The following is a 26,611-nucleotide window of genomic DNA, read 5'->3' on the forward strand; positions in this document are numbered from 1 at the left end:
CGACCCCAAAGCAGTATGTCCATGGGGGCTGCTGCCTCACCTGCTCACTCCCATGCCAAAACCCACACCAGCCATGTGGTCGTGTAAGTAAGCCTTCATTCATCATGCAAGCACCAGTTCCTGTGCTGGCCCTGGAGGGTCAGAATGAGTCACCCACCCAACCTCACTACCTTCTGGCCCCCGGTCAGCTGCACCCAGAGAATCAGCATGTGCCCTTGGTGGGGCTGGGGGGGGGGGGGTGTAGGCAGCAGGGAGCCCGAGGTGCTGCGGGGACCACAGAGGAGCTTCAGGGAGCCACAGTGGCCCCTGGCCCAGGGTGGAGTGGCCAAGGCCAGATTTCAGGAAGGAGGACTCCTGAGTGATGGTGGGAGTGGGGGGGTCCTTGTCCCTCCGAGAATGATTTGTGGGGTGCAGTTGCGGTTTAAGCACAAGGATCCTACTTGGTTGGGTGAGTGTGTCACCAAGGGTCAAAGGGTGGTTCCCCAGAGGCCCCCCTCCTCATGGCCAGGGTCACGGGGCTGGAGCAGCTGCCTGGCTGTGGCCTCCCCAGGGCCATGTGTGCACAGTGGGACCACTATGGGGTGGAGGCTGGCCAAGCTCCCACAGAAGGATGTGAGCTAATGGGTGCCCCTGAAGGAATGGGACAGGTCTGGATGAGCGGGGCTGGGAGCAGTGGCCCATGACCAGGGCCAGGTGACCCCAGGCCCTAATTCACTCACGGAGAACCTGGAGCTAAGGCTTGTGGGCACAGGCCTGTCACAGGCTCAAGGGCCCTGCATCTGCCCCATGACTGCACAGAAGGAAAGAGAGGAGCCCACAGCAAGGGAGAGAAGAGAGGCCTGGGGAGGAGGGAGTAGGGGCAAAACAGGGGGTGGTGAGCAAAGAGAGCAGGGGAACGAGGTGGGGGAGGGAAAGAAGGGGAGGGGGGAAGAGGTACAGGAGAGGAGGAGGGGCAGAAGGAAGGAAGGCGGGGGAGGCCACAGACAGGGAGCGGAGATGAGGAGTGGAGGCAGCGAAGGGCAGGGGGCACCAGCAGGAAGGGATGGGGTGGAGGCGGAGGGCGGGCAGGAGCCGCTCAGGCAGAGTTGAGGCCCACGGACTTGGGCTGGGCCTTGCGCGCGGCCAGTTCCGACAGCTTCTTCAGCCGCTTCTTCAGCTCCAGTGGGAACTTCTCATAGCATCTCTTACACACAGGCTTCATGTCGAATTCCACAAACTTGTTCCTGCGGAGGAGGTCCAGCAGTCAGGAGAGCCCCCGGGCCCCACCAACTCGGCCTACAGAGGCGGAGCAGGGGGCTTCCCTTGGCCCCTGGCCCACAGCAGTCCAGGTCCCAGGGTGAGCTTCTGGCCAGGGGTCACGGTTGACAAGGAATCAGGCCTCCAGGCCTCCTTTCCCTCCCAGAAGCTTCTGGTACTCCAGAACCGTCCACAACTCCCTGCTGGCCTCAGAAACCTGGGCTCCACTTCACCTCACAGCTCCAGCCATTCTGCACCTCCTGTGGTTCTGACCCCTTTGCCTTCAAACATGCTGTTCCCTGAGCTGGAATGCCCTTCCCTCCTCAGAGCCCAGTGTCTTCGCTGGTGTGTTGGAGGCTCACGTCGCTCCTGCTCTCACCCTGCCCTGGTGGCCCCTCGATCTGCCTCCGTGGGGCTGGGGCTGCCCCTTGCTGCCACTGCATCCCCAGGGCCTGACCACAGCAGGTACCCAGGGAAAGCCTGATGACGAGCCCCTGGGAAGCCTACCCAAATCTGAGCTCCCGTGACAGGCTCCAGGAGGAGGCAGAGGCAGTGCAGGTCCCTCTCCGCCCACCCTGGACACCCCAGGAGGTCGGCACCACTTACTTCAGGGTGAGCTTGCTGTTACAGGTGGAACAGGAGAAGCAATGCACGCACCAGGCCTTGTTGAGCGCTGACACCACTGTGGGGGTGGGGGTGGGCAGGCTGAGCAGGCCCAGGCTGGCTCAGGACCGGCCAGGCCTGCAGCGGCAGGACCCACATGCTAGAGGGCCAGCCTCAGGCACGCGTGGGGGGGGGGGTGGGGAGGAGGGCGGCCAGGGACAGAGGAGCCTTACCATCACCCTCGATCACATGGCTGCAGTTATAGCAGACATCCCCAAAGAGCTGCAGACAGAGCAGGTGTCAAACTTGTGGCAGGCTGCCACCTGGCCCCCATCCCACCCCAAACAGCTGCTCTCAAGCATCCTCCTGAGACTCCTGGGTCCCTCCTGCCAGGGTGCAGTCTCAGGCCTGAGGTGAGGGCGCCCCTGGCCCATCAGAATCACCACCCCGGGACAACAGCAGGTTGAGGCATTGTGCCCAGGAAGGCCCCGTTGCTCCGGCTGGCGTCGGTGAGAGGGACGGGCCAGGGCCGTACCCCCTGACTTTTGGACCACAGCAACTGGGCAGATCTGCTGGACTGGCAGGAAGGGGAAGGATGGCAGCATATGCCACCCCCATGAGCCCAGGACCTCACACAGTGCTCTCATTCAGTCCTCACAGCAGGTCTGGGCCAGGGTCTCAAATGGCACTGAGCACACAGCCCAGCCTCCACACCCACCACAGGCTCTGGAGGGGCTCTCCCCGTCCTCTCCTACCCAGATGGGTGCCTGCAGCATTCTGGTCACTGACCCCACATCACCTCCCTGAGGGCTCCCCACAGCCCCACAGCCGCCCTCCAGACCCGGGCCTCCACAGGCCCTGCCCATCCACCCTCTGCCCCCCGGGGCCCTACCTGGTTGTAGTGGGTCTCACAGTAGGCCAGGCCCTTCTTCTCGTAGTGCCGGTGCCCCAGGAATGGCTTCTCACACTTGGCGCAGACAAAGTGCTGAGAGGAGAGGGGGCAGGCAGGGCAGCTCAGGGCTGGAGCCTCACCCCCACCCCGGGAGACAGGGGATGGGGTGCCTCACCGGCCTCACCGCTGGGCCGTGGGGCTGACACCTCCACGGACCGCCCATGAGTCAGCAGACCCCAGTCCTTCCCCGGTGCACAGTGACACGCATCACCATTCCCTCCAGGGCTGCTCCCCACCTCAGCAACCTCGGCCCAAGCCGTCAGGTGCTGGTGAGGTGCCTGGTGCACTGTGTGCCCTCCCCGCTAGGGCCGCTCTGTTATAAGCAGGGTGCCCCCCCCCCCCCGCAGAAGGCTGCATGTGTCTGCTTCCCGTGGGCATCCCCTGCAGGCCCTGGGTCACTGAGCGGCAGCATCTTCTGGTTCCTATGGTGTGTGGGGGTTCACCCTCCTCGTGGGGGCCAGGGACCAGGGCCTGCATCAGAACCCAAGACAGAGCTTCTGGGACACAGACCTAGTCAGGGCATCAGGGAACACAAGCCTCCCTTCCAACGAGTGTCTGTAAGACCATTAGAGCCCATAGTGTAGAGGTAAATGTTCCAGGTAATGCAGGCAGACACACCTGAGGAGCTCAGCCAGCAGGTGCGCCCAGCTTCCACGTCTACGTGAGGCTGTGCACAGCCAGTTCTGCCAACCATAATCCCACAGGGTGTCTTAGACAGACTGTCCCCAAGGTTTTCTCATGACTTTGGAATCCTCTAGAAGGCCAGGACGGGGAGGAAAGAAGGTGGGCACGGCTGCCTGACCGTGGCCTGTGCACTCAGGTCTCCTGGCTCCCGTAGAGGCCAGGCACAAGGAGGGGCAGCACCCAGGAGGAAGGTTCCTGCCAGGAGCAAGCCACATGGCCTGGGGTGGGAGCATGGAGGGGCTGCAGGGCCAGACTCCGAATATAACAGTGAGCCCCCTTCCCCGGCCTTGCTCACCTCCACGTGCCACTGCTTGCCCAGTGCGTTGACCACACGGCCCTCAATGGGCCGGCGACAGGCCCCACAGATGGGGACGCCCATCTTGTCATGGCAGGGCAGGCAATAGAGCTCACCCTTCAGCTCTCGGGCCTCTGCAGTCAGCTCCTTCCTGGAAGACAGAGAGGAGCCCCAGGTGACATCCTTGCCCCTCTGCAGGGCCTGCGCTGGCACTGGCGGGTCCCACCAGCCCCTCCAGCCCCAGGGAGCAGCTTCCGGAGAGGCCCCGCTCCAGTCCAACACAGTGCCCAGGGCAGGCGGCTCTTTGATCTCTGGGCTCTTCGGGGACTTCCTGTGCCCCAGACAGGCCCCGGGGCACAAGATTCCCGCACAGGCCTCGCAGAAGGCAGTCTGTGTTGTGCATTGTCAGGCCCTCTGAGAAGCAGATCTGTTCTCTGGCTCCTCCGCACCAGACTGGGTGTCTGGGACAGGGATGAGGGAATGCTCTGCAGCTTCTTTCCCCTCTCCTCCCCTCTCCAACACCAGCACCAACCCCTCCTCCTTGCCCTGGCCCTCCAAGCCTATGATTCCTCCCTCCCAGCTTCCAGGGGCCCAGCCCTCCCTCATCCAGCGGGGCCTCACGCAAGGGCTCCCTGAACAGGGGCCTGGAGAGAGGCGTTTCCTGCAGCAATGCCCTCTATGTCCGCCCTGCACCCCCTCTCCAATTGTCCACCCCTCCTGTCCCATCACTGCCCCAGGTGGGGGTCCCACCCAGCTCACCACCTGCCCCTGGCCCAGGGACTCAGCCGTGCACATACCCGCAGTGGGTGCAACTGAAGTGGTCCGGGTGGTAGGCGTCATTCTTGAACATAAGGGGCTGCTCATCGATGACCAGATGGCACCGCTGACAGACATACCTGCCCAGACCCTTGGCCTTCTCCCGGTTGTGGCAAGGCCGGCACAGGTGCCTGTGGGAAGTGAGGCAGGTATTAGGGGCCAACTGCCCACTCCCTCTCCCCCTCCCCAGACAGCATGGTCCACCTCCTGGGAGAAGAGACCCCTGGACTCCTGCCTGCAGCTTTAACAATGCCCATAAGCTTCCAGAGGCTCAGCGAGTGGTCCAGAAAAGCTAGCTAAATAATCCTGGGGCCAGGAAGCCTACAGACGTGCCCTCTCAAAAGGGGACTTTGGAAAATGGAAAATGGAAAGGGCACTGGAAAATGACTAGAAAGAAATACACCAGAATGTTGGTGTTTGGATGGCAGAGCAGCCTTCTTGCCTGGAACCCCCTTTTCATCTGATTTGGCTTCTAAGGCTGCTGCTGCCTTATCCATTCGGAGTTTGTGATTCTTGGCCTGGCGAAGAATGGTATTCCGGCGCATGGTCTTTGCATATGGGTTTAGCTTCAACATGATTCTCAGGTTCTTCAGTGGATTCTTCTTCAGGACTCTGCGATGAATCTTCTTGCGTGGTGCTCGGAGGGCTCTTTGGATCTCTGGACTTTTCAAGATTCTGCTAAGGTCTGTATTAAGCATCTTATGCATGGGAAGGTTGTAGTTACTCTTGAGGGAGGCAGCCTTACACCAAGTGCCATACAGATCGTCTAACTTGAGGATAGTTTTCTTCTCCCCACTTTTTCTGAGCCTAGGACATCATATGGAATAGAGTAGACATTTCACTGCCATTTGCTGAAAAATTAATTTTATTTTTCAAATGTCTCTGAACATGGGTGCGTAACTGAATAGTGACTGTCAGCTCGAAAACCCCACTGTGCCCAGCAGAGCGGCCAAGGAGGGCCAGGTCTGTCTGGCCTGCACACCCCCTTCCTTTGGGGTCTGTCAGACAAAGAGAGACCCGTACATCTACAGGCTTTCTGTCTCCAAAGACAAGCACAGCTGTGTCAGACAGAGGCCCCCAAACCCAGGAATTATCATTACAGAGTCTTTTTTGTAAAGACCTCAGAGTAATTTCTGATGCTACTCCCTGCATCGGGCAACAGCTGTGGTCTCTACTGAGAGAGAAATCAACATGGTTTCTGTTTCCTTGTGCCTCAAAGGTGGCAGGAATTTAGATTCAGGGTCCCCAAGCAAAGATGTACAGAGGCCCCAATCCATTACTCCCATCCCCCACCTGCCACCCCAGTCTGTAAGCTATCCTGATGCATCCGGGCCCTCCCTTCCTGCCTTCCCAGGCGCCCATCCACGGGGAGCCTCTCTACGGGGACCTGGTACCCACAGTCAGCCTCTTTTATAGGCAGATCAAGGAATCTAGTTAAGAGATTAACTGTCAGACTCAGGATCCTCCAACCAGGTGTGATGGGCAGATCCTAGATGCCAGGGAGGCCAACTCACTGTCCATGGCTGCGACCACAACGTCTGCCACCTCACTGGGGTCTGGATTCCCCGCAGCTTAACACTGCTGTCTGCTTGCCTTATTTGTGTCTTCTCTCCCCAGCAGGTGGGAAGGCCCAGGGGCCCAAATGAGTGCCCGGTAAACTTGTTAAGCTGCTGACTGGCTCCGGGCTGTGTCCCACACAGGGTAGCAGCTCAGGCTGAGTCTCTGGTACGTGAGTGAATGAATGATTGTAGAAGAGAAGAAGGCAAGAGACAGTGGGTACCATCTCCCATGACAATACAGCCAGGCCAGTCCCCTCACCGGGGCCACCTGACTCCACCCACCCACGGGACACAGACGTGGCCTGTCGCTGCAGTCTTCGTCTCCCTGACTAAGGCTTTGCCCCATTGGTCCCCAGATCCCCACCCCTGCAGCCACCCAGACCCCCTGCCACAGCAGGCCCAAGCAGAGCTGCTCCCCCAGCCGCCAGATCACTGTGGTTCACCCTGTCCACACCACACCCGCCACCTGCTTGTGTCTCTGTCACAGACACAGTATTTATTCCCTATGACCCCACTCCCAATTTTGGTGACTACTCTTAGCATTACAACAACACTCAAGTCATATGGAATAACTTTCATTTCAAAGCTAGAGACATTAGCACAACTCCCCAGAATTCTGCTGCAATGATCAATGCCCTCACAGCTACCATCTGCCATCACCCAACAACAGGAGTAGCCAGTCACACACCCTCATATCAAATCCGTGTGAGCCGGTCCTTTCAGACCTCCACGCGGGGCAGCACAGGGGAGGGGCCGGGCTCTGGTCACTCACCTGCGAACCCCACTGGCTCCCAGCCAAGACCAAATTGTGGAGCCCAGTGCCCCACAAGGAACCCCAGATGGGAAACGTCTTTTCTTTTTAAGATTCTGTTTATTTATTTGTGGGGGAGGGGGAGCAGACTTCCCACTGAGCAGGGAGCCTGATGCGAGACTCGATCCCCGGACCCTGAGACCATGACCTGAGCCAAAGGCAGACGCTTAACTGACTGAGTCCCCCAGGCACACGGGGAAATGTCTTTTCAACAGACCAGATCCCAACACCAGATCTACAGGCAAACTGCAGAATTCTTTTCTAGGTAGAATGAAGATGGAACCTAAGAATTCCGGCATCAAGGTGCAACAGAAAACCAGAACGAACCAAAACATTAACACACACAAATCATAAGTTTTGGAGCGACACATGCTTGGGTTCAAATCCTGGCTCTGCCACAACAGATGAATGGATAAAGAAGAAGTGGTATATATACACAATGGAATATTATGCAGCCATCAAAAGGAATGAGATCTTGCCATTTGCAACGACGTGGATGGAACTGGAGGGTGTTATGCTGAGTGAAATAAGTCAATCAGAGAAAGACATGTATCACATGACCTCACTGATATGAGGAATTCTTAATCTCAAGAAACAAACTGAGTGTTACTGGAGTGGTTGGGGGTGGGAGGGATGGGGTGGCTGGGTGATAGACATTGGGGAGGGTATGTGCTACGGTGAGCGCTGTGAATTGTGCAAGACTGTTGAATCACAGATCTGTACTTCTGAAACAAATAATGCAACATATTTTAAGAAAAAAGAAAAAGAAGAAGATAACAGGAGAGGAAGAAAAGGGGAGTATGTCAGAGGGGGAGACGAACCATGAGAGATGATGGACTCTGAAAAACAAACTGAGGGTTCTAGAGTGGAGGGGGGTAGGGGGATGGGTTAGCCTGGTGATGGGTATTGAGGAGGGCACGTTCTGCATGGAGCACTGGGTGTTATGAACAAACAATGAATCATGGAACACTGCATCAAAAACTAATGATGTAATATATGGTGATTAACATAACAATAAAAAAATTTTTAAAAAAAGATAGTACACATGGTAGTTACTTCCCAATGATAGCTATGTACATTTTTTTAATGTTTTAACTAAAAACTGCAAAGGTCTTTCGAGATTGGGCGTGGTGATTTGGTTCCCTGTGTTACTGTATATATCATTTGGGGAAAGACGGGGGGAAACGAGCTTTGCTTGCTTGGTCTCAGGAGCAGCCACCATCCACATCCCAACCCCCCCAGCCTCGAGCCACCCCCAGGATGAGTCTTGGGGACTCCTAGGCAGTGGGCAGCAGTGGTCGTCTTCACAGGCCTCCTGTCCAGAGGAGGAGCCCGCCCAGGTAAGGGCCAGGCCTCGCGGGCTGAGCGGTGTCCCCACAGGCACAGACAGCACCCCATTATGAGGCAGCCTGCAGCTGTGCCCCGCTCAAGAGAAAGGCCATGATTTATTCCGCACGTCCGAACGGAGCCTCATTATATGGGGCAAGACACAAGGACCCTACAGCAAGTGTCCTGAAAGAGTCCCCTCTCATTCGACCAAACAAGGCTCCTCAGCCTCCCAGCCTCCCCATTCACAAGACCCCCTCTACAGTCCCCGAGCAGGCTTAGGAGCCCAGGCCCGTTGCCATGGCGGCCAGCCGCTCCCTGCCCCCCAACGGTAGGAAATTACCCTGTGCTGAAACGTCCTCTTGTCTCCGTCAGGCCTGGCCAGTCCCCCCGCCCAGCCCGCGCCCACTCCACGGCTTCCAACACAGTCACACACTCGGCCTCTGTGACGCTCAGTGGCCAAGCTGGGGGGGCCGGGGGGGACACGCGGGCTGGGACACACTGAAATATTCACGACCCAGTGGCAGCAGAGACAGCCGTAGGAGTGGCCCACCACACAAGGAACCTCTCGGAATGAAGCGGCCTTTCAGGGCCAGAGGGGCTGCGGCCTCCCCTCCTCTCCTTAAATAGCCAGCCCTTCGACCACAGCTGCACGGAGCCCACCGGCAGTGCCACCACCCACTGGCCACAGCCCACCTGCCACCCCGCAGCCCTCCTGCCCTCGCACCTGGACCCGGCTGTGAGAGGTAAGGACCAGAGCCCGGTCAGGGCAGGCAGGGGGTTCAGGAGCCAAGCAGAGGCAAACTCAAAGCGCGGGCAGGGATGGGGTGTCCCTGTCCTGGAGACACTCTCTGGGATAATGGTATAACCTGTTAATCGAAGGCTGCCCTGGCCTGAATCACAGAGGTCCCACCAGGTGGTATTCCTGTCCCAGGGTCGGGGGCTTGCGGAGGGCGAGTGCCCCGTGCACAGTCCCTCAGCTGCAATGACAGTCAGCTGGAATCAGCACCCATGCTCTCCACCACTAGGCCACCCGGAGCCAGAAGAAGGAGCAGGGAAGAAGAGGTGTCAGCCCATGCGAGGGAACTGCCATGCCCCCCCCACCACAGCCTTGCCACCTTAGGCCTCTTCCTGTGGCCACACCCGCCCACTCCTCCCCTTCACTGAGGCCCAAGACCTGCCCCCTGATGCTTGCCTGACCCACAGCCCCAGATCCCCCGATGTCCAGGCCCAGGCGCCCTCCATGTGCCCATGCCACGCTGCTCTGAGCAGTACCACAGACGAGCCAGTGAGGGCAGGCCGAGGCTTGCATGTCTAGGATACGCATAGTGAAGCAGGGACCCATTTTGGGGCAAAAGTCAGTATCAAAACTCCTATGATGGGAGGAGTAAAGAAACCTCAACAAACCAGAAACAAGCCTAAAAGCATTTCAAAATTGAGTCTAGATCCCAGAGAGAGCACCGTGCATGCGGCCTTTAGTGGTGGTGGGATGCGGGGGGCAGCTGTGCAGGAGGCAGCCAGCCAGCTGCTGGCCCGACCACCAACCGGGCAGCCAGGCAGGTCCCACAATCGATTTAATGCTCTGCGGTCACCATCTTGAAACTCCTACTTTTTGGACAAGGGGCCCCACATTTTCATTTTGCACCGGGTGCCAAAAATTACATCACCAGTCCTGGGGCCAGACCCCAATGAGGTGCCACTGAGCCTGAGAGGCAATTCCAGCCCAAGCCCTGAGGCCAAGCCACACTCCCAGCTCTGGCCCCTGGCCCCTGGCAGCCCCCAGAGGCAAGGCAGTGTTCTGGGAAGTGCTCGTTATCCCTGCTAGGTGTCCCTGAGCTGACTGCCAAATCTAGGGCCACTGTCCCTGGCCAAATGACCTTAGGCAAGTTAGCTGATTTTAAGCCCTGACTTTTTAATCCCTAATCCATAAAAGGAGGCTCCCGAGGCCTGCCTCTTAAGAGTGGCAGCGTGGGTAACCAGCACCTGCAAGCAGCCCTCACGGAGGGGCCGGGGGACAACTGCACTGACGGGCAGAGTCCAGGCGTTAGGGGCAGCCCAGAGCAGGGGGAACCGAGCCCCGGGTTCCACACCACCCTTCCCTCCCTTGGCCCCATCCCCTCTCCCAGCAGCCAGGGCTGCCCTGGCAACAACCCCTCAGGTCGCATGTACCTGGAAACAGCAGGACAATAACCTCTGTATCGGATCTCCCCGCTCTGGAGCAGGGGAGATCATTCGGTCAAGGGAACTTCCCTGGATCCTTTCAATAACTAAAATGTGACCTTATTAGGAAAGTAACCCCCTTTACTTGGCCGTCTGCCACATACCCGCACTGCCCCTGGCTCTGTCCTGCTCAGGCAGCCGGCCCTCACCCTTCCATGTGTGTGCTGCCGGGAGCCGGGGGGGTGCCTACAGGACCCCAGTGGTGGTTGATGAAGCCTGATGGGGAGGGTCAAGCTGCTGCCCGTCCTGACAGCCCAGCATACCCATGATCTGGACCACCTGCCCTGCTCCGTCTTCTAGAGGAGTGTGTGCCGGGCCCTCCCCACACGCCTCTGTTCTTCATCCACGCCTGGGGATGGCCCCCAGCCTCCTCCGCCTCCTCGAGGGGCTGCCGTGCTATCAGAACTGCCACCATGCTTCCTGGGGGAAGCGAGGCCAGGACACGCTTGCAGAGAACTCGCTCCAGCTCCCGACTGCTCAGTACAGAGCCAGGCTCAGCCAGGACATCAGCCCTGACCATGCCACCACCACAGCCTGTATGTGTGAGAGTCTGCCGGGCATGAGAATAAGGGGCTGGCGGCAGCTCAGGGATGCAGGATGCGCAGGGTCAGGGTGGAGGCTGCGCTGGCCCTGATGCCCGTCCCTCTTCCGCCCTCGCCTCCCACTCCCAGCGCTGGTGAGGGAGGCAGGGTATTTGGGAGCTTCTCTCTCCTTTTTGGATCTCTTGAGCTCACCTAAATCAACACAGGAGTCTGCTCCTCTGTCAGGGAGGGAGCAGGGAACACCCACCCAGAGCCGGGGTTTGCCGGCTACAAATGGTCTATGGCAGGGCTCGAAGCCGGCCTCCCTCGGGTGTGGGTAAACCAGGCCAGGGAGGCCAGGCAGACACAGGCGGCTTTCCTGGGCCCCAGGTCTCTCTGGGGCTGCCGGACTCGGCAGGAAGACCATAGCCAGTCTCACTACCTCTGGGAAAAATAGCTCTTCCTCTCCTAGGAAAGAATCTGCCTCCTGGTTGCTAAACTACTCCAGGCAGTAAAATCCCCTCTACTGGCCTGAGGCCCAAGTGCAGGGCTTTCTAAACTACAGGTCTCCACACATTAGGATGTCCAGAATGGAATTCGTAGGCTGAGTCCAGAAAGCTTGAGAGACGTTGGGATCAAGGCCTGAGGGGCCTCTGACCTCCCAGGAAACTGCCCACCACTATATTGCTGGTGACGCCCTCCTGGGTGGCAGGGGCTGGCAGGAGAGAGGCATAAAGCAGTGACACACTTGGCACTGCAGTTGGTGGGAAGTGCCACAAGGCCTGCGGGGGATGGGCCAAGAAGGGTGCCAGGACTCCGGGTGAGCAGGGTTCACCCTGCAAGGGCAAGGCTCTGCACACCAAGCTCTCAGGAATAGGTGATCTAGGGGCGTCTGGGTGGCTCAGTTGGTTAGGCGTCCAACTCTTGATTTCGGCTCAGGTCATGATCTCAGGGTCCTGGGATCGAGCCCCACGTTGGGCTCCGTGCTCAGCAGGGAGTCTGCTTGAGGATTCTCTCTCCCTCTGCCCCTCCCCCGACTTGGGCTCTCTCCTCTCTCTCTCAAATAAATAAATCAATAAGAAAGAGAAAAAGAGAGAGAGAGAGAGAGAAAGGAAGGAAGGAAGGATGGAAGGAAGGGAAGGAGGGAGGGAGGGGGAAGGGAGGGAGGGAGGGAGGGAGGGAGGGAGGAAGAAAGAAAGGGGTGATCTACCCACCCACCCACCCACCCATTGGGAGTGGAGCTCAAGGGCCCCTCGAACCACCCCTGCCATTTAGAAAGCACACCTGGGGAGCACGGCAGAAAATAGGGGGCCCGTCCCTCCATCCCAGAGCCCAGACAGAGGGGATTCACTCCTCACTCTCCCCATGGTCTGAGAGAGTGGACTTCTGGGACGACACACAGCCCAGGGCCCGGGCTCCTGTGTGCCCAGCAGGGATGCAGTAGCCAGTGGGAAGCAGGCCCCAGCAGCAGCCTGGCAAGCTCCGGGCCCTGGCTTCATTTTTGCTTTTTGCTGAGCTTCAGAAAGCCTCTGACACATATCCTCCCCCAGATGAACACGGTGGGTGCCCTCAGTAGTCCCCAAGGCAATGCCGAGCTAAGACGTTTCACAGGTCCCAGGCTCTGGAACCTGTCTGGTTGTTCCCTCCAGGCTCGTCCCCCGGCTCTGCTTCCGGCTGAAGCATGAATGGCCCGGAGGTGGCTTCCCCAGGTCTGACCGCCAATGCCTCCCTGGCCACGGCAGAGCAATGCGGCCAGGAGACGCCCCTGGAGAACGTCCTCTTCGCCTCCTTCTACCTCCTGGATTTCATCCTGGCTTTTGTTGGCAATGCCCTGGCCCTGTGGCTTTTCATCCGGGACCACAAGTCAGGCACCCCAGCCAACGTATTCTTGATGCACCTGGCTGTGGCCGACTTGTCCTGCGTGCTGGTCCTGCCCACCCGCCTCGTCTACCACTTCTCTGGGAACCACTGGCCTTTTGGGGAAATCCCGTGCCGACTCACCGGCTTCCTCTTCTACCTCAACATGTACGCCAGCATCTACTTCCTCACTTGCATCAGCGCTGACCGCTTCCTGGCCATCGTGCACCCCGTCAAGTCCCTCAAGCTCCGCAGGCCCCTCTACGCACACCTGGCCTGTGCCTTCCTCTGGGTGGTGGTGGCCGTGGCCATGGCCCCGCTGCTGGTGAGCCCACAGACCGTGCAGACCAACCACACCGTCATCTGCCTGCAGCTGTACCGGGAGAAGGCCTCCCACCACGCCCTCGTGTCCCTGGCCGTGGCCTTCACCTTCCCCTTTGTCACCACCGTCACCTGCTACCTGCTGATCATCCGCAGCCTGCGGCAGGGCCCCCGCGTGGAGAAGCGCCTCAAGAACAAGGCGGTCCGCATGATCGCCATGGTGCTCACCATCTTCCTGGTCTGCTTCGTGCCCTACCACGTCCACCGCTCCGTCTACGTGCTGCACTACCACGGCAGCGGCACCTCATGCGCCGCCCAGCGCATCCTGGCCCTGGGAAACCGCATCACCTCCTGCCTCACCAGCCTCAACGGGGCGCTGGACCCAGTCATGTACTTCTTTGTGGCCGAGAAGTTCCGCGATGCCCTGTGCAACCTGATCTGTGGCAAAAGGCTCTCAGGCCCGCCCCCCAGCTTTGAAGGGAAAACCAATGAGAGCTCACTGAGCGCCAGGTCAGAGCTGTGAGCCCCAGGATGCCAAACCTGGGGCCCACCGCCATACACTGTCTTCAGAAAGACAGCCCCTCCCCCGCCAGGGTGCATGCCACCCAGACTCGTGAAGGAGAAGTCCACCTTCTCCCAGCAAGCCACTGTCACTCTCTCCAAGGGCGGAACTCAGCACCCGGTTCTGTCTTATCTGATGTGCAAATCCCTAAAAAAGGACACCCCTTGATGGGACCAATCGGCCACCCCCTCTGCAGAGACTGTGCTGGCCCTGCTCACTTGCAGTTACTAGATACTCAATGACTTCACCCCGTGGCAAAGGGGGGGCAAGGAGGCCAGAGGACTGTTCCTGAACAATGAGTGTCTTTCTTTCCCAAGGGCTGCTTGCTAGACTCCCAACCTCCTTCCCACCACAAGAACCACAAGGCAGCAGGGCTCTGAAGAAAGAGCCCCCAAGGCAGCGGCGAATGACTTAAGAGAAGGGGGGTGCGGTAATCCAGGTGGAGGGGGATGGGGTTTGAGTTCCCTGGGTGGCACCTTTGCCAGATGACCCCTGAGTTTAGGGGACGTGGCCCATAACTTACAATTGAGTGTTGTAAGTACATTTCGGGCTGGCCACCAGGTGACATCCAACAAATGCGGCCTATGGGCTCATCATCTCAATGCTGTGTCCTTGATCCCTACACGTGGCCCGACAATCCCCACGCCTTCTCGGCAGCTGCCTGATCCCTCTTGAGTTGGTCCAGCATACGGCATGGGTGGGCAGACGGGGGGAGCCGGGCTTTGTCCCTGCCTCAGGACATCTCCAGCAGGGAGCCTGAGCCTGGCATGGGGCCTTGTGTGGCACTAACCCAGACCAGCAGGGCTGTCGTTAGCCCTGCTCCCTCCCAAGTGGCTCTCCCAGCCGTAGAGGGCCAACCTTCCACGCTAGCAGGTTCCTTTTTGTACCTGATCACACCGATCATAAACATAACTCTACTTGAAGATTCTGAAGGTTATTGTGTTCGGCTGACATTACTCCCTTCCCAGAACTTCTCCTCGCTTCCACCCAAGAGTGACAAAGAGGACATGAAGACAGGCTAGGCCAGGCGGCACATGCTTTTGCCTCTGGTTCTGACAGCCCCGCGCAGGCCTGCCCCACGTGGACAGTCAAGTTCTGCATCATGGGCCTCAGAGGGCTGGCCCCGGGCTAGAAGGGTCTGAGCAGGGGCCACACTTCCTTCACAGGAGCCCTTTCCTTCCTTGAGCGCTTCTAGCCTCCCAGGGGCGGGGGCTCAGTGTGAGCTGTAGCTTGGGAAGAAAGAGGCCTCGCTCAGGCCCACACCCGGCGGGCCACCCCTGATCAGCACGGGACCCCTGTGATACCATCTGCCCTCCAAAGCCCCTCATGTAGACAACAAGACAGGCTCCTGCCCAGGGGCCTACAGACACCAAGACTGACACCAAGCAACATGGAGCAAGCAAATGGGTGCGATCCCTACAGGCAGCATCCAGAGCAAGGGGTGCGGTGGCAGAGAACAAAGAAGCAACAGGGTAGGAGAGGGCAGGGGAGTCAGACACCTAGGGTGGGCGGCGATCGTCACTGGCACGGGGAGACCTGCTGGTCAGCCGAGGAGAAAGCAGAGTTTGGTTGGGGACTGTTGTATTTGGGATGCCCAGTGGACACCACGAGGCTGAGAACCCGAGGGAAAGGTCTGGGGTGGAGGTATGCATCTGAATCGTCCAGCACATGCATGCCAATCAGAGCTCTGGGACTCTGGACAGAGATGAGGCCCATGTGCCGAGCCCCCAGCGAGCCAACATGGAGAGACAGGTGGAGAGAGGTAAGTCAGGAGAGGCGAGGACCCGGCATGGGCAGGAAGCGGAGGAAACCAGGAGCCCTGGTTTCCAGGGTCCTGGGCGCCTGAAGGGCAGGCATTTCAGCAAGAAGGAAAAGCTGCCAGGAAGCCTGCTGAGAGGCCGAGAGGACCAGCAGTGACCCATGGGTCTGGCAAGCAGAGGGAGGTCGTGGGGGTCGAGCAGACTGGCAGTGGGGGGCACATGAGAGGAGCCAGCTAGGGCTCTGGGACACGTGGCAGACAATCGCGGTGGGAGCACAGCTCTGGGAAAGAGAGCATAGAGTGCAGCCAGGAGCCCCGCTAGAAGGAGCAGGACCTCGGGAGGAGCAGGGACAGGGCCTCCGTGGTGCTGGTGCATGGAGACTGAGCAGGGCGGGGCGGGGGGGAGGGCACCAGGGCAGGGAGCAGGACAGCCTTCCCCTCGGGGAAGTGGGAGGGGACGTCCTGGTTTTCGGAGGGTGGCGGGCAGAAAGGCAATGTGGGGAGAAAGGAGCCGTCTTCCTGGAAGGCAGGGACTTAGTCTACCAAGGAACCCTAGCATGGGGTGCCCTGAATGTCAGAGTCAATTTGGGCCCCCTGGTTGAGTGGTCTCTCTCCAGCAGCATTTAGCCAGGGGTACATGGAAGGAGGTAAGTGGTTGGGGTAGCCAGGCAGTAGTGATAACCCAAAGCTCTTTGTCCATCCACTGCATCTGATGGTCCCTGCTCCGGCCACCTTCGTCCTCGCTGCCTACTGTCAGCCAGCTCCTGGGAGCACCCCCGGGCCTGGGGCAGGCCCTACTCTCTCCAGCCCCAGCCCTCACCTGTAAACCAGGGGTCTCTTAGCAGCCTCGCCGGTGCTCATTGGCAGTGTCTGGGTGAGGGCCCTCCTCCCACCCAGCCCCGGCCCACCTCACCTGCCTGCGTTCTTCACGAAGCCCAGGTCAGCCAGCTCCACGTCACACAGCTCGCAGCGGAAGCACCCGGGGTGCCAGTTGCTGTTCATAGCCTTGATGACGCGGCCGATGATGAACTCACCTGGAAAAGATCGGTCCCTGCTGGCTAAGGCAGGAGTGCACCCCCCTCCCAGCCCCCTCCCAGCCCCCTCCCAAGCCCTGCTCACACTGGCACTCGCCTGAGCTCAGCCTGGTCCCAGGGCTCCCCTCCCAGAGCTTGGGGGAGGTGATGCCTGCAGAGAGCTGGTGCTCAGAGAGGGGGTCAGGGAAGAGCACCTGTGCTCCCATCCACCTGCCCAACCCCCCAGGCGTGCAGAGGAGTGTGCTGCATCCAGCCCTTACCGCAGGATCCGCAGCACGGAGCAAAGAGCATTTGGAAGTCGTGTTCGCAGTACTTCCGGCCTTCGAACTGCAAATGGGCCAGCAGACAAAATTCAAGCAAATGCCCATTATTCCCCCGAGCTGGCCAGTCTTTGTTGGATCAGGACCCGCCTTCGGGGAGGCTAGACAAGCACCCCAATTTGTGCAACTGCTACCGGCAGGAAGCGGGGTACAGCACCCAACCCTCCTTCCAGAGAAGGCTTCCTGGAGGAGGTGGTAAGGAGCTGGAAGACTGCAAGGGGTGGAGGTGCTGAGAGGAAGGCATCCCAGAGCAGCAGGGGCAAGGCCTGGAGATGGGAGGGAATCAGCCGGAATTGGCCCTTTCCACAGGGCGGGTGTGCAAAGTGAGGGGTCTCCGAGAAGCTGGGAACTGGGCAAGGCCAGCCCTCCAAAAGCCGAGGCTATTTGCACAAGACCTTGGCCCTGCTGGTGCTGGGAGCGAGCCGAGGGCTGGGATCAAGTCTGATTTATAAATGTCACTTGGCCCTATTTCCTGTGTGTCTTCTCTGTGTGAGAAGGCATTTCCCCCAGCGGTCACCAGAGACCCGGAGAGGGAAGACAGAAAGAGGGACACAGGAAAAACATGGGGCCCTAAGGGAGAACCCCAAGCCCTGCAGCCAGCAGGAGCCACTCCGGGCACCAGCCATCGTCCCCATGTGCCTGGGCACGATGGCCCTTGCACTAGCCCCAGGTGTGGCCAAACCCTGTCCCCGCTTTCTTCTCCCTTGACAATTTTCTTTTCTTTTAAAAAAGGTCGGTTTGCCCTCTTCTCTGAAATGAGCATCTCGGGCTACAACTGAATACAGCCCTACCCAGTGGCCCATAGAGGTGGCAGGGCATGAAATTCACTCAGCAATGACTATTTCCTGAGCACCTACTGTGCTCCAAGCTTTGTTCTAGGCACATGGCCACTGCAAATAGAGCTCGGCCTCCCCTCCCCGTGCCTCTACAGTGGGCCAGCATTTCCCAGGAGGCTGGAAGCCTCCGACGGCCAGGAGGAGCTCACACACCGCACGGCCGCCCATCTGTCAATCCCATCAGCTGTACCTTCCGAGTCTCTCCAGCCTCTGAGCCCTGGTCACCACCTCCACTGCACCCCCCACTGGTGCACTGGTAAATGACGACCAACCAGTCCTTTGGAAGGCGGGGTCCGATCTGTAGCATTTACCAGTTTCTAAGGTGTGACTTTTCCTGCCACGGACAATGTCAAGCTCCCAACAGGACATCAGCATGGGGTTCAGATATGTGCGGCAGCCATCAGGGTACGGTTTCCACCACCCAGGTACAATAGACAAATAACCTCGAAGGCATAGATGATAGGAAAACGTAACAAAATAATTAGGAAATGGTGAGTTTTGAGTATGTGTTACCCTTGTTTTCAATAAAATTTTATCTCCCTGTACATTTATATAACTTAATTTTTACTGAGAGTTATGTTTAGCCACTAGCTGGCAAATTTATTGAAAATTTAAGCAATCTGCTCTTATGAGCCACTATTATGGCCCGATCTAGACCACGTTACTTGATCTGGATTTTTTCAGTAATCCAGCTTCTGGCCCCACCTGTTCTCCAACTTCTCTGCCTGCCCACATCAGTCTCTCCCCAGCACAGCAAGGAGAGTGGTCCTTTTCAGATATCAGACGGACTGCCTCCTGCTGCACCTCAAATTCCCTGCATGCTCTGACCTCAGGGCCTTTGCACTTGACTGTGCTCTCTGCTGAGTGCTCTTCCTGCAGATGTGTGCATGGCTCCCTCACCTCCCTCAGGTCTGCTCAAACATCACCTTCCCTGGCCACCCACCCTCCTCACCCCGAGATCCTCTATACCCAGAGCACTGAGCACCATCTGATATACCATATATTTATTCTGTTCACGGTCTGATCCCAAGGGAGGGTATGTGCCACCAGGGCAAGGTGTTTGCATCCTGTGGCCTCCCAGAGTCTACCCAGAGGAGGCTGGATGAATGGTGACTCTCCTTCAGCACCCATAGCCACCAGGGGGCCCTGTTCACACCTCATACGTGAGGATGCACCCCCAAAGTGCAGCAAGCCTAAGACCTGGCGTGACTGCCCATCAGTCACCGGTCAGGACCATGGCTGGGCACAGCCCACGGGCTCCTAGCACACAGACTCTGAGCGCGTGGGGGATTCGGGCTCCGACACGGCAGTCCGGCCGAGGGTCCTGGGTGCATCCTCACCTCGTAGAAGAGCCCCCCGGGGAACGGCCGGAAACACTGGGCGCACACGAAGCAGTGCTCGTGGTGCAGCTCCCCATTGCTGTTGACGATCCGCTCGGCAGGGGCGAAGCGCGCCTGGCAGCGCTGGCATGCCGCGTTGGCCAAGGCGTTGGACATGTTGCTGGGGGGAGAAGGGACGGGAAGGTCAGGACTGCAGAGGGGCAAAGACAAGCAAGCCTGGAGGGCTGCACTCGAGGGGCACACCTCCCTCCTTAGAAAGCTAAAATGCTCTCCAGAGTAAGGAAAATCGCTGTTCTCGCCCTGATGACAGTCCTGGCGCCGTGGGGACTCAGCAACGCGCAGTCAGGACCCAGCTGCCTGGCACGGGCTCAGGTCAGCCTGCACAGCTGCCCTGCACACCCGCCGAAGCTTCTGTGCCCCACGGGCATCCTAAGTGCCAGCGCACACCAGGGGCTACAGGATGTATTCCCAGAAGACAGCCCTACTAGGCCAACACAGCATCCCCATTTTACAGATGGACAAGCCAAGGCCTGCAGAGAGTTAGTGTCCTTCCCGAGGGCCACAGTGGGTGGAAGCAAAGCCTGGATTAGAAACCAGCACCCCTCCAGACTCTAAAGCCCCCATCTTTCCGCCACGCCCTGCAGCCCCCAGGCACTTCCATGGAGCATCAGACACGGCCGGGCCATAGCCAGGCACACACCAGTCAGAGCCGCGAGGGCTCAAGACCGGCACTCTCACGGTGGCCTGGGCTGTACCTCACTCTCTGGGTCTAGACTCCCAGCTGTGGAAAGACCATAGATGGGTGATAGGCCAGTCAGATGAGGGACACGTGTCAGCACTCAGCTCATGCCTGGCCCACAGTAAGCCCCCACAAAGGATGGTGCAGTAGTTGCCAACATCTCTGCTTGGTTCCCAGGCTGCTCAGTCTTCAACATGCTGCCCATGTGTTGGGGTGTCTGTGGCCACCTCAGCTCCCTCTCGTGCCTCCTATCACCTCATCTCGGGGAACCAGAGTCTCTCAGGTATAGAATTCACCCAGGCACAAATCAGTAGCTCTGTAATCCACTCATTTAATCCCTGAGGCAACCCTCCCCTCCAGATGAGAGACCTAAGGCTCAGAGAGGTTAGGCAACTTGCCCAAGCTCACACAGCAGATGACAGAGTCCAGATTTGAACCCAGATTGGTCGGACTGCAATGGGTCTTTCCTCTGCACCAGGAGTTAGTTGCAAATCACCTGCCCCCCAAAAAACATAACCACCCTACCATGGAGAAGGTGAGAGTGTGAATCTTTGGGATAGGAGCAGGCTGGGAGCAAATCTCCCCCTCCAGGGTGGGCAACACCGTCCCGGGGTTAAGTGGCAGGATTCCTTTTGGGAGGAGTAGAGTCCAAACTGAACCACAAGGGGAAATGCCCACACTGAGCCAGGCCCATGCTGAGGGGCCCTGAGGCGTGGCCCGGAAGAGCTGTGTCGGACTGGCAGCCTCTATGACCTTCCAACATGCTGATACCCAATGCCTCTTGCTATACGGGTAGCAAACAGTCTCAAGTGTCAACCCCAATGGATGGGTGGTGGCTGCCTGGATATCTGGGCAAAGCAGGACAGTCAGGCTCAGCAAGGAGAGATGCAACCAGCTGCCAACGTCAGGTAGGCGCATAGAGGGACTGCACACAAGCTGCCTGCTCCTGAGAATGTCTTTCCAGCCTGTTCTGTCTGCTGGGGTATGAATCCCATCCCTCCCTGGCTGCCTCAGCATTGTGAGAGGAGTTCTCGAGTGAGTGAAGCTCTGGCTGGGGTGCTCAGGTGTCTGTCCTAAGCAGGATGAGCTCAGGAGGTGGAAGAGGGCTCTGCCGGCCCAGGGTCCAGGTGTGGGCTAGGGACAGTGGATCTAACAGGGCTGCTGGTGCACACACAGGCTGAAGCTGGGCTGGGGGCCCCAAGCAGGACGCCCTCTCTCTTCAACCTGGGAAACCATGTGGCAGGGAGGGGCAGGGCCAGAGGGCTCTTCAGAAGCCTTGCCAGGCACTGCTGCATGTCTCAGCCTGCTCTCGGGTGTGTTTTGGGGACCAAAGCCACCTTCTCTGTCCACGTACCGGCCACCGGTGCAAGGAAGTAGGAAGGTGGCAGGAAGAGTCAGGCAGAGCCCAAGATGCAAGGGAGGGTCTGCACGAAGCAGCCACCCCCGCCCAACACACACCTGGCACCCTCCCCAACAGCCTCCACAAGGTAGGCCAGACGCGGCTGAGGAGCTACTGCCTAAGCCGCGATGGAGGGCTGGGCTGGACCCGTCAACACAGGCATAGTTTCCCACTGCAGAGCCCTGTGAGTCTAGTGGCCTTGTCCTCCCACAACACACACCCAAGGTGGTGGAAGGAAGTTCCAACTCCCGGCTGTGCACAAGACCTTGCTGGTCTTGGAGAAGTGAGAAATCAACAGGAAATCCTGTGACTCTGGATCTGGAATTCCCCACTCAAAGGAACCAGAAAATGAAGCCAAATCAAGGATTCAAGTCCAGCCCCCAGGCTTTTGGATTGCGACTTAAACCCAGAGCCCTGGGTCCTAACAAGTGAATGCCAGCAGAGCCCTTGTGCCTCCCAAGGCCCCTTGCCCTCTGGCCCCCAGTGGGGCTGACCCAACTCCCACCTCCACTCGCTGCCAGAAGGCTGCCTTCTCTGCCAAAGCCACATCTCCTAGGTGGCCCACCCCCACAGCCACTGTCACTCGCTTGCCACTAGCCCAGACACTTGACCAGCCTTCAACCGTTCCACCCTTGTAAGTAGACCCTCTGTTAAACTCTCCCCTGTGATTCCATCTCACAGTGACTGCGTTCCTGGCCAGGACCCTAACAGATACCACCCCCACAGCAGCCGGCCAGTCCCTACCTTCCTGTTCATCTTCACCTGGTCCCCTAAGCAGAGCAGCTGGTCTTTAACTGGTCTGTGTCTAGCTCCCCGGCTGGGTCCCTGGGCACCTCGGACTGAGGATTTTACCATCTGTCTCCTACATGCCTTGCACAAACCCTGGCAGAGGAAGGTGGGGTGTGGAGGGAATCACACACTGGCCGCTCCACCCCAAGTCCTCACGGGCAGCAGCACCCCCAAGGCACTCCTGGGACTGCATCCCCACGCCACCCTGCTCGGGACCACAGACAACACTCCAACCCACTGGCGTAAGGCAGAGGGATGGACAGACAGGCAAATGTGCCTAAATAAACCATGTCACCATCAGAGAAATGCCAGCTGTCTCCTGCAGGAGCCAATGACACAAGAGGGGGCTCCGGGCTCACCCCTCCATGTTGAATCTGATAGCGCCCGCCATCAGCTGGGGGACCTGGAGAAGGGTAGCAGCTTCTCTGGGCCTCATCTGCAAAGAGGTGCGCCCGAGTACGAATTACCGCCTCACGGAGCTGGGGTGAAGAGCTCAGAGCGTGCAGCACCTTGAGCCCAGGGCCAGGCAGGCTAAGCACTGGGTAAAGAGACCTCGTTTCCCTGCAACTCTGGGAGCCTTCCAGAGCACCTCCTCCCCAGCCCAGTGCTGGGGAAGGCCTGCAGCTTGCCCGCGCTCCCTGCCAGAGGGCAAAGGGTGGGAGACATGGACATTCCTCATCCTCCTTCACACATTCCAGCCAAGAATGGGGAGCACAAAGTCAGCCTAGTTATTCCCCCAAGGAGACCCCACCATCCTGCCCCAGCCGGACGACACTCATGCTGCCAAGGGCATGGCCGGTGACCAGAGGGTGTACAAGAGCACACCATCTCGTGCCTCTTCTCCAGCCCTTCCCAGCACCCCAAAACACCCTCAATCCTGAAAGCGCGACACAAACCAGTTTGTGAGCTTGTGCAAGATATCACTGGCTGACAAGATGTCACCGAACTTTACAATGACTGGGGCGGGGTGGGGGGAGCCCTCTCTGTGCCCACTTCTTGTGAGGAGAGGTTGCTGGTTCCAGATAAGGACACTGAAGTACAGAGAGGATCAGTAAGCTGCTAAGGGTCACACAGGATGGACCATGTTCTCTCCTGTCCCCTCAGTTCGTGGTGGCTTTATACAGGCACAGCCGTTCAAGACTCTCCGTTGTTTGTTTGGGTTTTTTTTAACAACCCTAGACCCTGGGGCGCCTGGGTGGCTCAGTTGGCTAAGCATCTGCCTTCGGCTCAGGTCATGGTCCCAGGGTCCTAGGATCGAGTCCCGCATCGGGCTCTCAGCTCAGCGGGGAGCCTGCTTCTCCCTCTCCTTCTGTCGCTCCCCCCTGCTTGTGCTCTCTCTTTCTTTCTCAACTAAATAAATAAGATCTTTAAAAAAAAAGAAAGAAGAACAACCCTAGACCCTGCCCCACTCCAGCCTCACACCCATCTGAGCCTAGACAGATAGGATGAGGGCTTGGGAAAAGGCAGGGGCCCGCCACAGGGGTCTGTTCACACTTAAGAATAAGTCAGTGTTACTGACGCTACACCGCCTGAGCAGCAATCAGTCCAACGCGTGTGCTGTACGGCCAGGCAGACCAGGCTGCCCACCTGGCTCAGGTGTGGCTATGTGCTCTGCCGCAAAGTACTCCCTGAACCTGGGCCTCCTCATCTGTAAAATGGACTAGCAACAGCTACCTCGGGGGCCGCCCGGGAGGATTCAGTGAGGTGACACCTGCGAGCACAGCCCATAACAGCTCCATAACTGGCAGCCGGTCGCAGTTCCCCCCCGCCACCCCGTGCCTTCATCAGACACATCTTTACTGAGAACCTGGTCTATGCCCAGGCACTGTTCCAACTGCAGCGAGAAAAGAGGGATCCCACCACAGCACGACCTCTGAAGCTCGAGTGGAAGACGCCCCCTGCACCGCCTGGGCCCCCTCCCTGCCACCCCCTCATGAGGGTACCTGGCTGCACACAGGAAACAAGAATTTACACCAAGCCAGGTCCACCCTCAGCCTTGGGAACACTGGAAAATTAAATGCTGCCTCGGGCTGCTACACGCAAGGCATTGACACCATCAGAAACATCTTCCCAGTCTGTTTGGAGCCTGTGGGACATGGCTTTTCCTGAGGCCCCAGCCGTACCTCTTTGCTCGGGCAGCTTCACTGACTTAGAAGCAGGTGCGCTTTAAAACCGTCCCGCGGATAACAGAGGGCTGAAGGAGGGCACAGGCCAGCAGTTCACAGAAAAATAAAGACAAGTAGCACATAAACATATGTGCCTGCATGCAGGGGACTTTCCTGAAGCCTGATTTTCATGACCACACCCATGTGCCCTCCTTGCATCTTGGCCTTGTCTATACCGTGAAATCCCTCTCCAGCATGGCCTCTGGCCTCTCACTGCCCTGGGAGCCATACCACACCTCTCTCCACGAGTGTCCGAGGACATCCAGAGGCCTACAGGTGAGGAGTCCCCTTCCAGCACTGCCACGCTCAGGTGAGTTTCTTGGCATCCTGAGCCTCAGGCTCCCCACCTGAGCAGTGGGCTTGCCCGGTCCCCGTCCTGGTGCATAAGGGGACTGCCATCCCGGGTGTGCAACAGGGGCGGCTCAGCAGCCTGCGTTCCCTGCTCTGCCCCCCACCCCCGCCCCCCACCAATGCTCTGCTCCTTGCTCTGTCCTTTGCCCCAGATGTCTCTGGTAGCTCAGTCCTAATTGCCTCTCCAATAGGCTGTTCTGACCATGGGGGAACACAGTGAGCTCAGAGCAGGCTGGATTTTCCCCACGTAGCATTAGCCCCCCGGACTTCCTTTCTTCCCTGGGTCCTCCAGATCCCCCCTCACCTCTGTCACTGCTACTCCCTGTCTCTTTCCTGACTCCCCACCCCCTCCTCCCAACCTCAGGGTCCTCTCCTGCTGTTCCTCCCCCACCTCCTCCTCTGGGGCTGCACCCGTCATTTTCATGCCAATGACCCTAAGTTCACAGCCCTCATCACTCTCTCCCCAACTTTCTACTAGAAGTTTCCACCTCGATGGCCCCTGGGGCCCAGCCCCCAGCCCCTGACACCCACACTAGTGGCTCCATCACCATCTCCAAGCCCTCCCGGACCCTCCCCACCCCAGGTTAACTCATCTCCTCAGATGCCCTGAGCTGCCTCCTGAGCCCACAGGCTCCCCTTCCTGCCCCAAAGGAGGCTTTCATCAATTGTCTACACTGGTAATTCTCCATGAGATAAAGCAGTTCAGATTTCAGAGTCAGTCCAAACTGGCTTCAAATCACAGCGTAGTCATTTTTGGATGGGTGAAGATGGGTGATGTCCAGCAGGTTCCTCCACCACTCAGTTTGCTCATCTCTAAAGTGGCAATGAAATGATCCCAGTCTGAACGTAGTAATGGGAGTTCCCTGGGACAACCTAACTCTAACACCCCATTCTCAGCGTCCTGCCCAAGAATGTTGGTCCCAGGTGACATCAAGCCCACCAGACGAATCGCGCCCTACCCCCAACCTTATCGCCAACCCAGGCGCTGTCCCCACGCCCCGGGCGGACGGGATCCTGCCGTCGGAAGGGCCAAGCCGGGTGTCGGAGGAAAGGCCGGCAGCCGCAGCTTTCCGGCCATTGTCTCTGCCGACCCCGCCTGGCCCTGGCCACCTACCCCGGCGCGGCGGGCGGCGGGCTCTGCCGGTGTTGGCGCCGCCGGTAGAGCCCCGACGCGGCGAGGGCTCCCAGCCGGGCTGCCATGGTGCGGGCCTCCTCCTCCGGTTGCCGGACGGCCCTGCTCCGACGGACCCGCGACCACCCCGGCCTCCGGCGTCAGAGGGGGTGGCGAGAGCAGCAGGGCGCCCGGCAGCCACCTCCGGTCAAGCCCCGCGCCGGCGACGGGACAGGCCGGCATGCAGGGGGCGCCTCTCCCCCCACTCCCTCTGGACAGGAGCTCACGTTACACACTGCGATCTCCAAAGGGCAGCGGAGTCAACTCCAAATAGAAAGGATATTGTTCGCGCGGCGGGGGCAGCACAGTGAAATGAGAGGCTGGCGGGGCTGGGTCCAGGCTGGGGAGGGGACTCGCTGGGAAGGTCCCAAACAGCACTGAGGTGAGGTCCATAGTGGCAGGCCAGGATGCCCAGAGGTCCCAGGCTCAAAGGAGCCTGAGAGGGAACCCTAAGCCCCCTGACATGCTAATGATGGACTCTTGGCTGAGGAGGGCAGTATGGAACTGATCTCCTTTAGGAATCCTAGAAAACAGTTAAGAAGCTGATGAGGAAGTCCCACACATGCCCACCTTCTGCTTTGTTCCCTTCCCTGAGAGCCTGCGCTGCAAATGCCACCTGGAGATCCAGACCAGGGCAGCCTTGGTCCCCTGGATCCGACCAACAAATTGCCAAGCACCCAAAAGAGGTCCATGCTGTCAAAGCTCACAGAACAGGTTATCCCCCAACTTGTTGGGAAAAGCAGAAGCAGCAGGGTTTAATAGAAGACCGCCAGGCACGATTTCCATGCATTTTTACCTAAAGAAATCAGCAGGGTTATTTTGATCCAAGTGCAAACACCCAAGGTCAGCGTCTGAGCTGTGGCCACGGCTGGCGGAGTGGGCGCTCTGGTCAGCAGTAAAAAAAGGATCCAGAGCACTCACAGAGATCTTTAACACTGATTCCAT

The 26,611-nt window shown here is 58.7% G+C and overlaps 2 protein-coding genes across 3 annotated transcripts; one reads left to right on the forward strand and one right to left on the reverse strand.

Moving 5' to 3' along the window:
• Nucleotides 1-1,075: 1,075 nt before the first annotated feature.
• Nucleotides 1,076-26,611, reverse strand: LIMS2 (LIM zinc finger domain containing 2). Of its 2 annotated transcripts, none has more exons than XM_088022171.1 (10): nucleotides 26,463-26,611; nucleotides 19,053-19,212; nucleotides 16,817-16,883; nucleotides 16,436-16,556; nucleotides 4,568-4,717; nucleotides 3,771-3,921; nucleotides 2,732-2,824; nucleotides 2,073-2,121; nucleotides 1,843-1,918; nucleotides 1,076-1,223 (listed from the first exon to the last, which is right to left on the reverse strand). In XM_088022171.1, the coding sequence occupies exons 1-10, from the start codon at nucleotides 26,609-26,611 to the stop codon at nucleotides 1,076-1,078; spliced, it is 1,164 nt and encodes a 387-aa protein (XP_087878297.1). The 2 variants fall into 2 exon arrangements, with proteins under 2 accessions (XP_087878297.1, XP_027957097.1); XM_028101296.2 differs by lacking the exon at nucleotides 26,463-26,611 and adding an exon at nucleotides 25,610-25,701.
• On the forward strand, nucleotides 12,690-13,724 carry GPR17 (G protein-coupled receptor 17). The gene has a single exon (XM_028101298.2). The coding sequence runs from the start codon at nucleotides 12,705-12,707 to the stop codon at nucleotides 13,722-13,724; it is 1,020 nt and encodes a 339-aa protein (XP_027957099.1). The 5' UTR covers nucleotides 12,690-12,704.

The sequence above is a fragment of the Eumetopias jubatus genome, unplaced genomic scaffold (assembly GCF_037043125.1).
Source record: "Eumetopias jubatus isolate StellerSeaLion01/CBP00866 unplaced genomic scaffold, mEumJub1_p1.0 scaffold_3, whole genome shotgun sequence".
Classification (NCBI taxonomy): domain Eukaryota; kingdom Metazoa; phylum Chordata; class Mammalia; order Carnivora; family Otariidae; genus Eumetopias; species Eumetopias jubatus.